The 13,010-nt window shown below is 43.1% G+C and overlaps 1 protein-coding gene across 1 annotated transcript in view; it reads right to left on the bottom strand.

Annotated features, from left to right (window-relative positions):
• DRP2 (dystrophin related protein 2) overlaps positions 1-13,010 on the bottom strand; it is a 1,191,281-nt gene that overhangs the window by 755,112 nt on the left and 423,159 nt on the right. The window contains exon 2 of the mRNA XM_086964637.1: positions 11,252-11,411. Within this exon, the coding sequence (XP_086820763.1) occupies positions 11,252-11,365 (114 nt within the window). The 5' untranslated portion in view covers positions 11,366-11,411. The remainder of the gene's footprint in view (positions 1-11,251; positions 11,412-13,010) is intronic.

The following is a 13,010-nucleotide window of genomic DNA, read 5'->3' as shown; positions in this document are numbered from 1 at the left end:
TTATTTTCTATCATAATCGGTTGGTTGGAAATGTTTCCGAGTTGGTTGGAAACATGGGTTCCGACAAGGTTCAGGAGAATCCGAATTCTGTTCGGAGCATTTTCAACCGACATCGTAATGAGGCCCTAAGTCTTCTTGATCATTGAATGCATTAGAGCTTACTGGTATTTTTTAGCACTCTGAGCTGGAGTAATATGCTTTATAGCTGGAGAACGATGGCCTCTTGTGGTTGGTTCGATAGCTGCATTTTGTGCCTTGAAGAGTGTATAGTGAAAGACTCAAACACATATTTATAGTTGTTTGGATAAAAAAAAAATATTTTAATTATTTGGGTGACAATAAGTACTAGGCCTGGCCATGTGTGTTTATATAAGGATTATTTTGAATATGTTTAGTGATAAATTATAGTGATCATATTTTGACAAAGCCAATAGTCCTGCTTTATATAGGTTGATATGCTGATTTCTTGTTAAAGCCAATAGGTCATCCTTTTATATTTTGATGTGCTGACTCTTTGACAAAGTCATAGGTCTGCCTTATCCAAAATCAGAAAAAATAAAGGGGCACCCTGTACTCCCAAAGAACTGGGGTAATGAAGTCCATAAGTGCAAAAATGTCCCAAACTGTGGTGGCCGCCATAAACATAGGGTGGTGGGGTGGGTTGCGTCGCATGGGGGGGCACAATATATAAATATATATATTTTTAAATTACCTTTTGTGACCGGCCGCTCCAGAGTTGCATTTCTTTGTGCTGCCTCTCCTCTTCCTGCCTGCTGGTCCCAGCAACCTCTGTGACAGACTCCCTGTCCAATCTCCGTGCTGCAAAGCAGTGCGGTGATTGGTCTGAGCAAGCAGGAAAGATGAGATATTCTGTGGGGTTTCTCCAGCCCGGCTGCTCAATGCACGTAGCACTCATCCTCCCCCTCCCATGCCTAAGCCCTGCTCCGCCCTTCCCAATATCGCTGACTCAGAGCGTGCAAATGTAAAATAAAATGATGCAAGAGCATCGTTTTATTTACATTTGCTGGCTCTGAGCCAGGCAGTGAGACAATGCTCCTCCACTCTTGCGGAGGAGCCACCGCTGGTCCAAAAGAGCTCACTCAAGAGTTGCGGTGGTCCCGCTGTGCCCATTAGGATGCGACCGCATATTTATCATTGTGACGGGCGGTGCTTTGTGCAGCAACTGCCACAATGTAAAATATGCATGTTGTGCATGTTGTGCATTGGCAAGCACAACATGACAGGCACCGCGCAGTGCCTGCCACCTTGTGCATGCCAATGTAGAGGGGGGCCATAGGTACCCCTGAAAAACACCCCCCAACACCCCGGGGGCCTGCAACATGCCCCCAAAGCTAAAAACCGCATGCCTTATCATGGCGGCATCGCCCGCCATGGAAAGGCCAAAATCCGCAGACATAATATGGTGGGCAGTGCCTGCTAGGCACCGCCACCATATTATGGCCCAGGACCGCACGGCAGGCAATCGTAACAATTGCCTGCCGGCAGAAAAGCGGCGGGCGGTCTTTCCGTCTGCTGCCTTGCCCCCGCCATTGTACTAGAGAGGGGGCAAATGGTGTGCGGGTGGGGAAAGATGTCAGGCGGATCGTCACCGCCAGTCGGGCGGTGGCGATCCTCCTAACATCATAATGGCCCCTAAGTGAGCAATGTGAAATAGCAAACATGGTGTGCATAATTACAAAGACGTCTTAACCATTGCATCAACAATTAAAAATAGAACCTCTTAAAAAATAAATTGAAAAGGCTTCACAAAGTCCGCCAATTGATGCAAAAGTGGTTGGACTGAAAAGTCGACATTTTGACCCCTTCTAGACATTTATTAGAATCGACCTCAGGACAAGCTAGTAGCTACCTGGAAGAAGATATAGGAATCGTCAGAATACCAAAGCAATATAGAACAAATAGGGAAAAGAAACACACTTCAGGTGAAAGATATTGTTATACTACTCACGTTGTCCCATCAAGGAACATGTGTTAATGCAATGTAAAGACAACAAATAGGGGTGATCATTGCCCTGCAAATGGACATAAATGACTTATGAAAAGAAAAACTGGAGTTTCAAGGCAAAAACCGTGCAAACCTCTTCAAGCTAGAAAAATCTTGGTGTTGTGTGTGAAAACTATGAAAAAGTGAGTCCGAACACACCTAGTGGATAACACCAATGCTGTGCACAGGAAGGCTAAATGTATCAAGGAAGGAGCCAAACATGCACACAGCTACGCTAAGAAGAATAGTCCATAATCCCATACATCAGGGAAAAAGTACTAAGCGTCAGCAACCCTATGAGGTACAGTACACCATCTAGCTATAACATATCCCAACCCACCTCAAAGCACAAGACCTAGGTGCAATAAAAAGTGGGGAGGTCACAAAATGTAGCAAAAAGACATAGCAGCAGTGTCCAAAATACCACCAGCTGAAATCCCTAAGGGCCATAAATTACAGCAAAGAAAACCATGGTCAAATACCACAAATAGTCAGCCTTAGTATAAAAAAAAGAAAGCCTTTGTGTCAAAAAGGGAAGAAATAAGCACAAACATTCCACAGCGTGTCACATACCTTTATATTGTTACTTCATGTTAAAAACACTCAGAAATTGAATGAAAAAAAGCTTAAAGTGACATTATAGTTAGGTCACCATTCACCAGTTATAGTTAGCATGGGTTATTGTCACTTCAGCTAACTATAACAGGTGAATTTCAGTGTTTTTTTTTAGTTTAAAACGTTGGTTTTTTACTGACATTATGCCCTAACTATAACACCACTTTAAACTAAGCTTTTTACAATGAAAAAAATGTATATATGTGTGTGTTTGTGTCAGTGCATTCATGTGTGTTTGTGTGTGTGCGCTTGTTTAGGACTATACCAATTACTAATACTGCTACTATGGTTGGTAATAATACTATGGTTCTTACTTCCGTTGCTACTCCTGGTACTTATTATACTGCTTCTGTTACTATTATATTACTATTATGGTACTACTACACTACTATCTATTATATGTGCTGCCTCTGCTATTAAGTATAGTAGTGCGAGTAGTAATGGTCTCTGTTGTGCTGTTAGTAATTGTACATCTACTGCTACCAGCATTGCTGATTTTAATGTTAATGCTACAATAATACTGCCACTATTGGAAATACAAACACACCAATTAGCGGTAATACTACAAACTCTACAACTGAAAACTGCTATGACTAACAGTGGTAACGGTAATAACACAAAGACTGCTACTTCCTCCGCCAAACTTTTTGTGGCAGTTTATTATTAGTGGTAGGAGCGCTATTACTACTGTGTCTAATAGTAGGCCGAATAGCAGTAGTGCCAGTATTTCACAGTACAGCCACAAGTATTAAATAGTGGTAGTAAAAAAAGCATTAGTATGTCAGTGATAGCATTAGTACTAGTAGGGCAAGCAGTAGTATTACTTGAAATACTGATAGCCTTAGTGCCAGCAGTTTTAGTAGTGGTAGCCCTAATAGTAAAGGTATTCATAACTGTAATATATTGGTAGTAACTGGATAGGTTACAATACTAGTAGCGATAGTGAAATGAAGTATAATGGTAGTCATGAGGTAGATCCAAGTAGAGATTTATTATGTAGTTACAGGATGAAGGATGTTGGTTACAGGATCACTCAAGATGGTACAAAGTTAATCCAAGCTAGTACATGGCCCCACCAGGAGCTGATCTTCATAGCTCAACCCACTCATTCCAACTGTCACTCCTCCAGTCCCACAGGCATACCAACATTCCACGCTGACATCATGCACTCCAAGGTTCCATACACACAGACACATGCACACTAGCTAAGCTGCTGTAAATGTAGTCACAACAGATAGCAGTGACAGAGCATGGTAACATGCTCACTAGGAGCCCACCTACTGTGTCGTGACCAGGATTACCACGTGTTTGTATGCATTTTGTATGGTTTATAAGGCACAGTGTGGGTTGGAAGGGCCAGGATTGACAGGAACAGTAACCTATTCAGTGTGAGCAACAGACTTTACAAGCTGGCGAAATAGCTCAGCAAGTTGAGTAATCAGGCTTGCAATCTGTGTGATCGGAAGGGCACAGGTTCCAATCCTGGCAAAATTGCCCTGGGATTCATTATTCTCAGCTCAGTAGAACGAATGCCCTTTTGATTTGGAAATAATTATTGTATCATAAATATCTTCTATTGATAAAAGTGATATATAATCAATGTAATATTCATTATAGCACAATGTTTATGATTGAAGCAAGATGTATTGATGGAGTATAGAGGAAATTGGAACATCTTTCTTTGCCTCGTAGCTGCTGTTCTGTACATGTGACTGGGCTTCGTTGCCTCCACAGATTATCACTTTCTCTTTTATGGATTGAAGGCAGTTCTTACAAGAAAGGACACTATATTTCTTGCAAAAAGATAGTAGGGAATATGTTTTAAGAAGGAAACCTAACATATGTGAAAAGATTGAAAGTAAGGACCATCATATTGTTCCACCATGCTATTCGCCACATTTCAGTGGTTCCCTTGGGTTTCTGGAGATCTAGGGGAGGCGGAACACCAGTCAGATGTCCATTAAACATCTTCTCTTCAATGTGGTGGTTCACTAACGCGACATCACAGCAGTGAATTACTCTAATATAATTAGAGTGTTGGAGATTGTGAAAATGTATGGGAGTCCCAGGGGAGAATAATGTGCCACTTCCGCGTGCCAATGACAACACAAGCGTTTCTCTCATTGCCTACGATGTCACTTGGAACCTCTCGTTGGCAACCAGACTTGTTCTTGGCAATGCTATTTGTAACCCGCCAGAATGTTTTTATTTTTAGGTCGAGCCTTTACCATTCCGCAGGAATGGGAAATGGGGAGAATTCAAGTCGGCTATTTTCTCTTCAAACCAAAGGGCTTTCAGCCCGCGGTTTTCATGCAGTGCCCGTCAACATGCACGCGCATCGCATGCAAGCCCAGCCCAGTCCTCCCCTCATTCACGCCCACCCACCAGGCTTTCCCGCCCCCATCAGGCTTCTCTCCCAATCCGCATGCAAGCCCAGCCCAGTCCTCCCCTCATTCACGCCCACCCACCAGGCTCTCCCGCCCCCATCAGGCTTCTCTCCCAATCCGCATGCAAGCCCAGCCCAGTCCTCCCCTCCTTCACGCCCACCCACCAGGCTCTCCCGCCCCCATCAGGCTTCTCGCCCAATCCGCCTGCCTCCCCTCGCGCATTCACGCCTCCCACCAGGCTTTCCCGCCCCCATCCGGCGTTTCATTTTGTTTCTGGTGTGCCTTCGCCACAATTATACTTCTGTGCGACCGTCACTTATCTACGCATATATTTGAATGCACTCGAGTGACACATATCAGGTAATCAGCCTCCCTCCCACAGCTCGTGCGTGCGCTCTCACTCTCTAGCTCCGCTTTAGATTTCCCATTTACTTTCGCTTTCCTTGTTTCAGGAGCATCTTCCCATTAACTCTTCAACTTGTTAAAACATGGCACGATGCTTCTCCCTTAGTGTTTCACGTGATTATGTTGGTTGTTACCTCTTAAACATAAGTGCCTTATTGACCGACCTATAGCTTGGCTCTTTTCCCTTCCTTCTCTTAATAGTGTGCCTTCACCACAATTATATACTTCTGTGCAACCGTCACTTATCTACGCATATATTTGAATGCACTCGAGTGACACATATCAGGTAATCAGCCTCCCTCTCACAGGCAGCGCGTGCGTGCGCTCACTCTCCAGCTCCGCTTTAGATTTCTCATTTACTTTCGCTTTCCTTGTTTCAGGAGCATCTTCCCATTAACTCTTCAACTTGTTAAAACATGGCACGATGCTTCTCCCTTAGTGTTTCACGTGATTATGTTGGTTGTTACCTCTTAAACATAAGTGCCTTATTGACCGACCTATAGCTTGGCTCTTTTCCCTTCCTTCTCTTAATAGTGTGCCTTCACCACAATTATATACTTCTGTGCAACCGTCACTTATCTACGCATATATTTGAATGCACTCGAGTGACACATATCAGGTAATCAGCCTCCCTCTCACAGGCAGCGCGTGCGTGCGCTCACTCTCCAGCTCCGCTTTAGATTTCTCATTTACTTTCGCTTTCCTTGTTTCAGGAGCATCTTCCCATTAACTCTTCAACTTGTTAAAACATGGCACGATGCTTCTCCCTTAGTGTTTCACGTGATTATGTTGGTTGTTACCTCTTAAACATAAGTGCCTTATTGACCGACCTATAGCTTGGCTCTTTTCCCTTCCTTCTCTTAATAGTGTGCCTTCACCACAATTATATACTTCTGTGCAACCGTCACTTATCTACGCATATATTTGAATGCACTCGAGTGACACATATCAGGTAATCAGCCTCCCTCTCACAGGCAGCTCGTGCGTGCGCTCACTCTCCAGCTCCGCTTTAGATTTCCCATTTACTTTCGCTTTCCTTGTTTCAGGAGCATCTTCCCATTAACTCTTCAACTTGTTCTTGTTGCTTACATGTTTTGTGTGTTAATGACGCTCGCTCGCCAATGTCCCTTCCACCCTTCCTTTGATCTCGCTTTTCTTTGAACTTTCAGGCTCCTCTCCGCCCCCTTCCTTTAATGGCCCTCTCCCTCCCCCAGCAGAGAGCGCGCATCGCTTGTTAAACCCTGCCCTTGTAACTACGTTTGTGTTCTCGCACACTGCCCCTGCCATTCCAATTGAGGAACTATAAGCAAGCTAACGGTCCGATATCACTTCCTTGGATTCATAAAGCATCTAACATGCCTTTCTCTTGTGGAATGACCTCTATCACTGTCAGTCATCGGTTACCCTATCCCAACAGCACGTACTGCTTGTGTGCTTCTCGGCACTTTTGGCTCCCTGCCTCCCTCCCACAGCTTCCCACAGCTTCCCCCAGCTCCCTTCTCCTCCCCCCTAATTGTTTGTTTTTTTCACGGTCGCCAGGCCGTGAGCTGCTTCAAAGTGATCCGCTCCGCCCCCTGCTGCACCCAGCGCTGGCCTCACTTCTCCCCCCCTAATTGCTAACCAGCCATGTCACACACCACCATTTGCTGTGCCTCGCATCAGCATCAGACCTTCTCTTTCCCCTCATTAACAGGCTTATCTCGCCTGCTTTCCTTGATTTGACCTCTGAAGTCCGTCCTCACTTGTCAAGGCTACGTGCCGATCCCCCATTCACGCAGACAGCTGCTGATAAAAAATGATGCACTAAAATTCATAAACAACACACTTTTCAGTCTTGGCAGTTCTAACACCCCAACGTTTGATCCAGTTTCGGCTGATGTTCATAAGGGCAACTGAAACTACAAGTTCCAGCATGCTTTGTGCAGTTGCCTGACAGACATGAGCTGGGTGAAAAAAAAATCCCCCTCGTGATTCATAGTGTTGTCAGCTATATCACTACAGAAAAAGTGAATTATTATCCCAGAGGCTTAGCTGGTAACAGTGCAGCAGGTGCAGCGGCACCGGACCTAGTGACCTTATGTTTAAAGCCATATGAGTTTTCCAAGGATGCTGAAGGGCAATGCTACCGGCTCTCACTGTACAGGGGCACCCGCCCCTTTAAGAGCGCAGGCCGTAGCAGCAGAGCGCATTGAAACTGATGAGACAAAGCTATGGCAACTCGGAGCCCAGCTCTCTCGTTAACAGCTGCAATCATTATATCATTTCAGGATAAAACCTCAACAACAAAAAAAACACAGTTTCTCTTTCTGTCTGCAGCAGCATCTGCTTTGCTTTGACCCCACCACTCCTGCTCCGTATTTCCCTTCTGTAGTAGGGTGTGTAAAAGGGCGTGTAAGCAGGCATGGGTGTCAGCATACTAGGTGAAAAAAAATTCTGAGGAGCAAAGGCTGCTAAACTGAGTTTTCTCTGCCCATCAAGCTCCCTCCCGTCCAGCATGTCCCCTTCACGAGCTGAGCTGAGATGAGCTGATGGACGGCCTGTTACTCAAACCAAGCAGCAACAAACCCCTCTGCTCACCCGGCTCCACAACCGGTGCACACTTCTGGGAACCCCTGCATCACTCAGCACAACCCCTGCATCAATCTCTGCAACCAATTAACAACAACTGGTTCAAATATGTTCTCTCAATGTTTCAAGCTTTATTACAAATGTCACAAAAAAAGTTAATATTTCATTTCTGTTCTTGGATTTTCATCACAATAAAATACACTGAACATAATCTTCACAAAAGTTATTTACAGAAGTTTAAGCTATTGCCATTATAAATTACAATCACTTTTATTTAAGTATTAATTATTTTAAAAAATTAAAAGCCATTGTAATTTGTAATATCAATACGTCCAAGTCACGTAAATACAAAACATGTTGCATTACAAATGCTATAGGTATCCCATTTGCGAACGTTATAACTATTGGCATTGAAAATGACAAAGCTATTAATTTAGCTATTTTCAAAACCAACACATAAATAAAAAAAAATGTCATTTACAAGACCAATAGCTCAAACTTTCCTACTGCGAGACCTATTGGCAACGCCAGTGCTTGTTATTATGCAGCTTCACTCCCAAATGGTACATAATCATAGTGAGAAAGATTTACAGTACAGTGCTTGTTATGCGACTAGTTGTGCTTTATTCCTGACTATGGGCTTCATTTATATTTCGCCGGGTGCGATACGTGATTGATATCCCGTTTTACAAGTGCAATAAATCCTATGCCACTTGTAATATGGCAGATGTGATGTCTGTCACGTTTGTGACGAAGTATCCCATCCACAGAAATATAAATCAGGGCCAGTGGCATAGCAAGAGCTTTGCCGCCAAGGGCGGTCCCTGAGCTTGCTGCCCAGTGACGGCAGCTGCAGGTGAGAGCGGAGTAGGAGAGGAGTCGACAGACGACGACAAGGGAAAATAAAAAAAGAAACCCACTTACCTTGCGCTTTCCGAAATTGCTCATCTCATGTGAAGTGCCACCATCCCAAACAAAACTGATGTATGGGGTGGACCACCCAACCCCTTAGCTACGCCACTGATCAGGCCCTTAGATATGATTTTTCAGGATAACAGCATATTTGCTCATGATAAAAAGCTTTGTCAGTCTGAAACTGTCCCTCTGATGCCCCATGGTGCTCAATAGCATGTCCAGCTCACCCAAAGCACTAACCGACCAGTCTCAATCAACTTCAACATCTACTTCATCATAGTTAAGATGTACAGACAAAGAAAAAAATTCATGTGTAAATGTTTTTGATGATTATGTCATTGGAAGGAACAAAAACAATTAGGTGATCCATGTTATATTTAATTCAAAACCACCTTTTACCTCTTAAACCTAGAACAAGCGCCAATACCTAAATGTTTTATGTTAAATGTTGCAAGTCAGAGAGGCAAGGAAGCTCAGGCACATGAACCCTTCGAAAGATCTATAAAACCAGCAGCCAAACCTCATAGGCTGGGGTCCTTGCAAGAGCAAACACAACAAAGTTTACATGTTAAATGTCATATGTTGCAAATGTGAACAATACCAATAAAAATGTATTATATAAAAAAAGAGATTATTCATATGGCCATGCATAGGTTAGATTATATACACCATGACATACAAAGAATAGGAATACACATAACACAGAATGCTTACGTACACGAGAAACATTTGCAAAAAAAAACATAGTGATAAAAAAAGCAAACTGTATATATAAAAAAAGATATGTGCCAACACCTTCTTTTGTCATAATTTGTCAAAATGGACAATCAGATGAATGTCTTTAATGTATCCTTTTTGATCAATCTAAGTCCCAGGACATAATGTATAGGAAGGGACTGGGGGCGGATTATTTGAAGGAATTGCCCGTATGTCCTTTAAGATATGGGATGAATCAGGAGTAAATAGCTGTGTAATTCTGGAGAACACATGGGTGTCCCATCTGCCTTTGCCTAATCGCGCCCTATCGTTGCTTATTATCTTGTATTGCCTCTGGTAGAAGTGTCAACATGTTTAGGGTCTCATCAGGGCAATGAACTGGACTGACCTTGCTAGTGGAAAAAAGCATATAGCTCCTCAATGAATGGAAATCTTTGGTTATGTTGGAACAGCTAGGGGGCATCAGATGCCACAGGGATTATGCTCCTTGTTCCAAAAGTGGCTTAAAAAGATTCTTCCTTGATTCAAAGTCTGTAACAATATTTAAACACTTCGCATGTCAGTCAGCTCGGTGTTGGTTGTTTGGTTGGTTGGCAGATGCCCCCGAATTGCTCCAACATACCTTTGCACTTTCATTCAGAGAGGAGCTGGATGCTTTTGTCCTATTCTGCATATGTTGTGGTGTATGGAACCTATGCATAACCATATTAATAATATCTAAAATACTGTTTTGAATGAAATATCACAAGGATCAACTCATTGTTTTGTTCCTTTCAATGATATAATCATCAAAAAATATTTGTATATGAGGTTTTTCTTTGTATTTACAATTCATAGTCGTCCAACCTCTCATGATTTATGGACCCACCCCTGGTTCCCCTTGTCTGTGAATATTGTTTCTTATACAAGTTTACTTTTATTTAGCAGAGTTACTTAAAACCATTGCTACAAACAGATCAATGCAAGTTCAAAAGTTAAAATCGATTGTTTCTTATACGTAAAATGGTCACTTCCAACACATAACCATACCTAGATGACAAAGTCAAACTCACCGTCAGTGGTGAATGCAACACGAACAGCCAGGGTATTGCCAGACTTGGAACAAACAAACACAAGATGGCAAACGCCACCAGAGGAACCTTCTTTTCCTATGGTCTGACGTTCCATACCAACAAAGCTCTGATAAACCTCTTCTCTTGTAAACTTCAGGAGGAATATGAGCATGCCCATCGTCAAGGAAAACATCTCCCAGAAGCACCTACTTCAATTGTTTGTCCCACAGTTCTGATTGTGTTATAAAAAACTGTACATTTATGAATACATCTTTTTAGTGTTTCACTGTAAAATTAACTCTAACAGCTATAATTCTTGACAACCTGCCTCTGCCCGCCCACCTCAAGTGGAAGCAAACGTTTATTGTTAATTTCACCTGGTTCCTCCAAATCCTTTTACAGCAATAGTACCACTCACAACAGCGACATTCCGATAATCATGCTGTAAATCTAGTGCACTCGAGTACAAATACGCTTGCACGTTTCCCCATTCAGGGACCATTGCTATTAGCAAGAATAAATTCCTGACTAGTGATGGATCTTGTCTTTCCCTGCCTGTCTAGATCTGGGGCTTCACAGGCTCTTACCTGAGGCAGCTTTTGCGTGGAGTTGCTGGTGGAGAGCTGAGATGCTTCTACTGCCTGCCATTCATGATCTTGTAAGAGGGTGCAGGCTCCTCCCTGCATGACCATTGGATGCATAAGAACGGAGGATCATGGAGACGGACACGAGGATGGATAAAGGCACCTGGAAGAGAACACAGCAGCTTTAGCAATGCTACATGCTTACAGCTCATCTGCAGGCAGGGTATGAGAGATAGTGAGACATATACATTTCACTTCACATGGCCCTCATTTTGGTTTTACAAAAGGACAATTGTTAATTGAAATAATTCTATTAGAAACTGTTGCAAAGTCATCCTGTCTGCCCTGTGCCCTCATTATATTATATTATTATGCACTATATATTAGGGTACACTTATAATTGGCATAACCTACCCTATAAGTCCCTAGTACATAATAGGGCAAGGGGATTAAACTACATTTAAGTCCCTAGTATATAATATGGCATGGCAGTTTTGAGGGCAGCAGCCCTTTCTGCACTTGCATGTTTGCACTGCTGAGAGGCGGAGGTCATTTTAAAAACATCCCTGTGCTGCAACACTGCTTTCAAATGTAAATTGTGCCCAAACACGACTTTCGGGGTGGAGTCACTTAAAAAAATGATTAACTAAAATATTTTGGCCCTTATAAAATAGGTTTAATTTGCCCTGGAGATAGGGAAATTGCACATTTCACTTCCCCCATTGTGGTAAAGTGCTTCCCGAAATCGACTTTTATGCTAAGAGCACTTTTGAGTGGAGATCTACACTATTTTTGCATATTCAGGACCCCTAAAGTCTCCCCTAGGTTTCCCAGGGGTGGAGGGGTCATGTAGCTATAATCGGAATCCTTATGAAAGATATTTTATATGCCCTGGTGTTGGAGAAATTGCACATTTCATTTTCCCCATTGTAGATCCCCAGTCACATAGGATAACATCGCAATAGTTTATTAATGCATAACTATCGTTAGAACTTAACAAAATATCATTCAATGACTATGGAGAATGGTATTGATAAACCCAACAATATGCTATTGTTGAATTTATCCTAAAGTATACAGAAAAGGCGTTATAAGACTTTCTTATCTGTAAGCCAAATTTCAGCCTTCCTACCTTTTTCCCTGACTGGTCAGAGTTAACAGGATTAGCCTGGCTGCTTTTATAAAGTGATAAGTGGCTCACCCAGAGAGAGGCTATCTGGTAGAGCTTGGCTGCCCAGGAATGCCAGAGCAAGGGGGGAGGGTCATAAAGCATGAGCTTTAAAGGAGGAAAAGGACAGGCAGTGAATGCCAGGTATATCTACCCACTAGCCCTCTGACCCAGCCAGATGGGCGGCTTAAGACAGGAATCTGCAGATGGTAGAGGGGGAAAGCTAGGGAATTTGTTCTTGATCTGCTGGGATTTCAGCCATACTGAATTTTGGAGGAATAGTGCTTTCTGGGAGAACATTATGCCCCACATTGAAGGAAGTGGCCATGCTCTGGGGTGTTGCCTTGCACCTCATTGGACAGGAGTGCTCTCCTGCTTGACCCCAGAGAACACTGAAATAATATGTGAGAGGTGCAGCTCTCAGTTCTACTGCTTGAAACTAATAGAAGAAGAAGGCCTGCCAAGTTTGAAACTTGATTTGCACCATCAGGCCCTGCATTCGGACTGACTGTGCCTGCTGCAATAGCTGGAACTACAGTCTTTTGGATGTACCTTGATTCAAGAACAATACAGTGTTTACTCCCTGCAAGCTAC

The sequence above is a fragment of the Lissotriton vulgaris genome, chromosome 4_1, assembly GCF_964263255.1.
Source record: "Lissotriton vulgaris chromosome 4_1, aLisVul1.2, whole genome shotgun sequence".
NCBI lineage: Eukaryota > Metazoa > Chordata > Amphibia > Caudata > Salamandridae > Lissotriton > Lissotriton vulgaris.
This window is presented reverse-complemented; position numbering and strand designations above follow the sequence as displayed.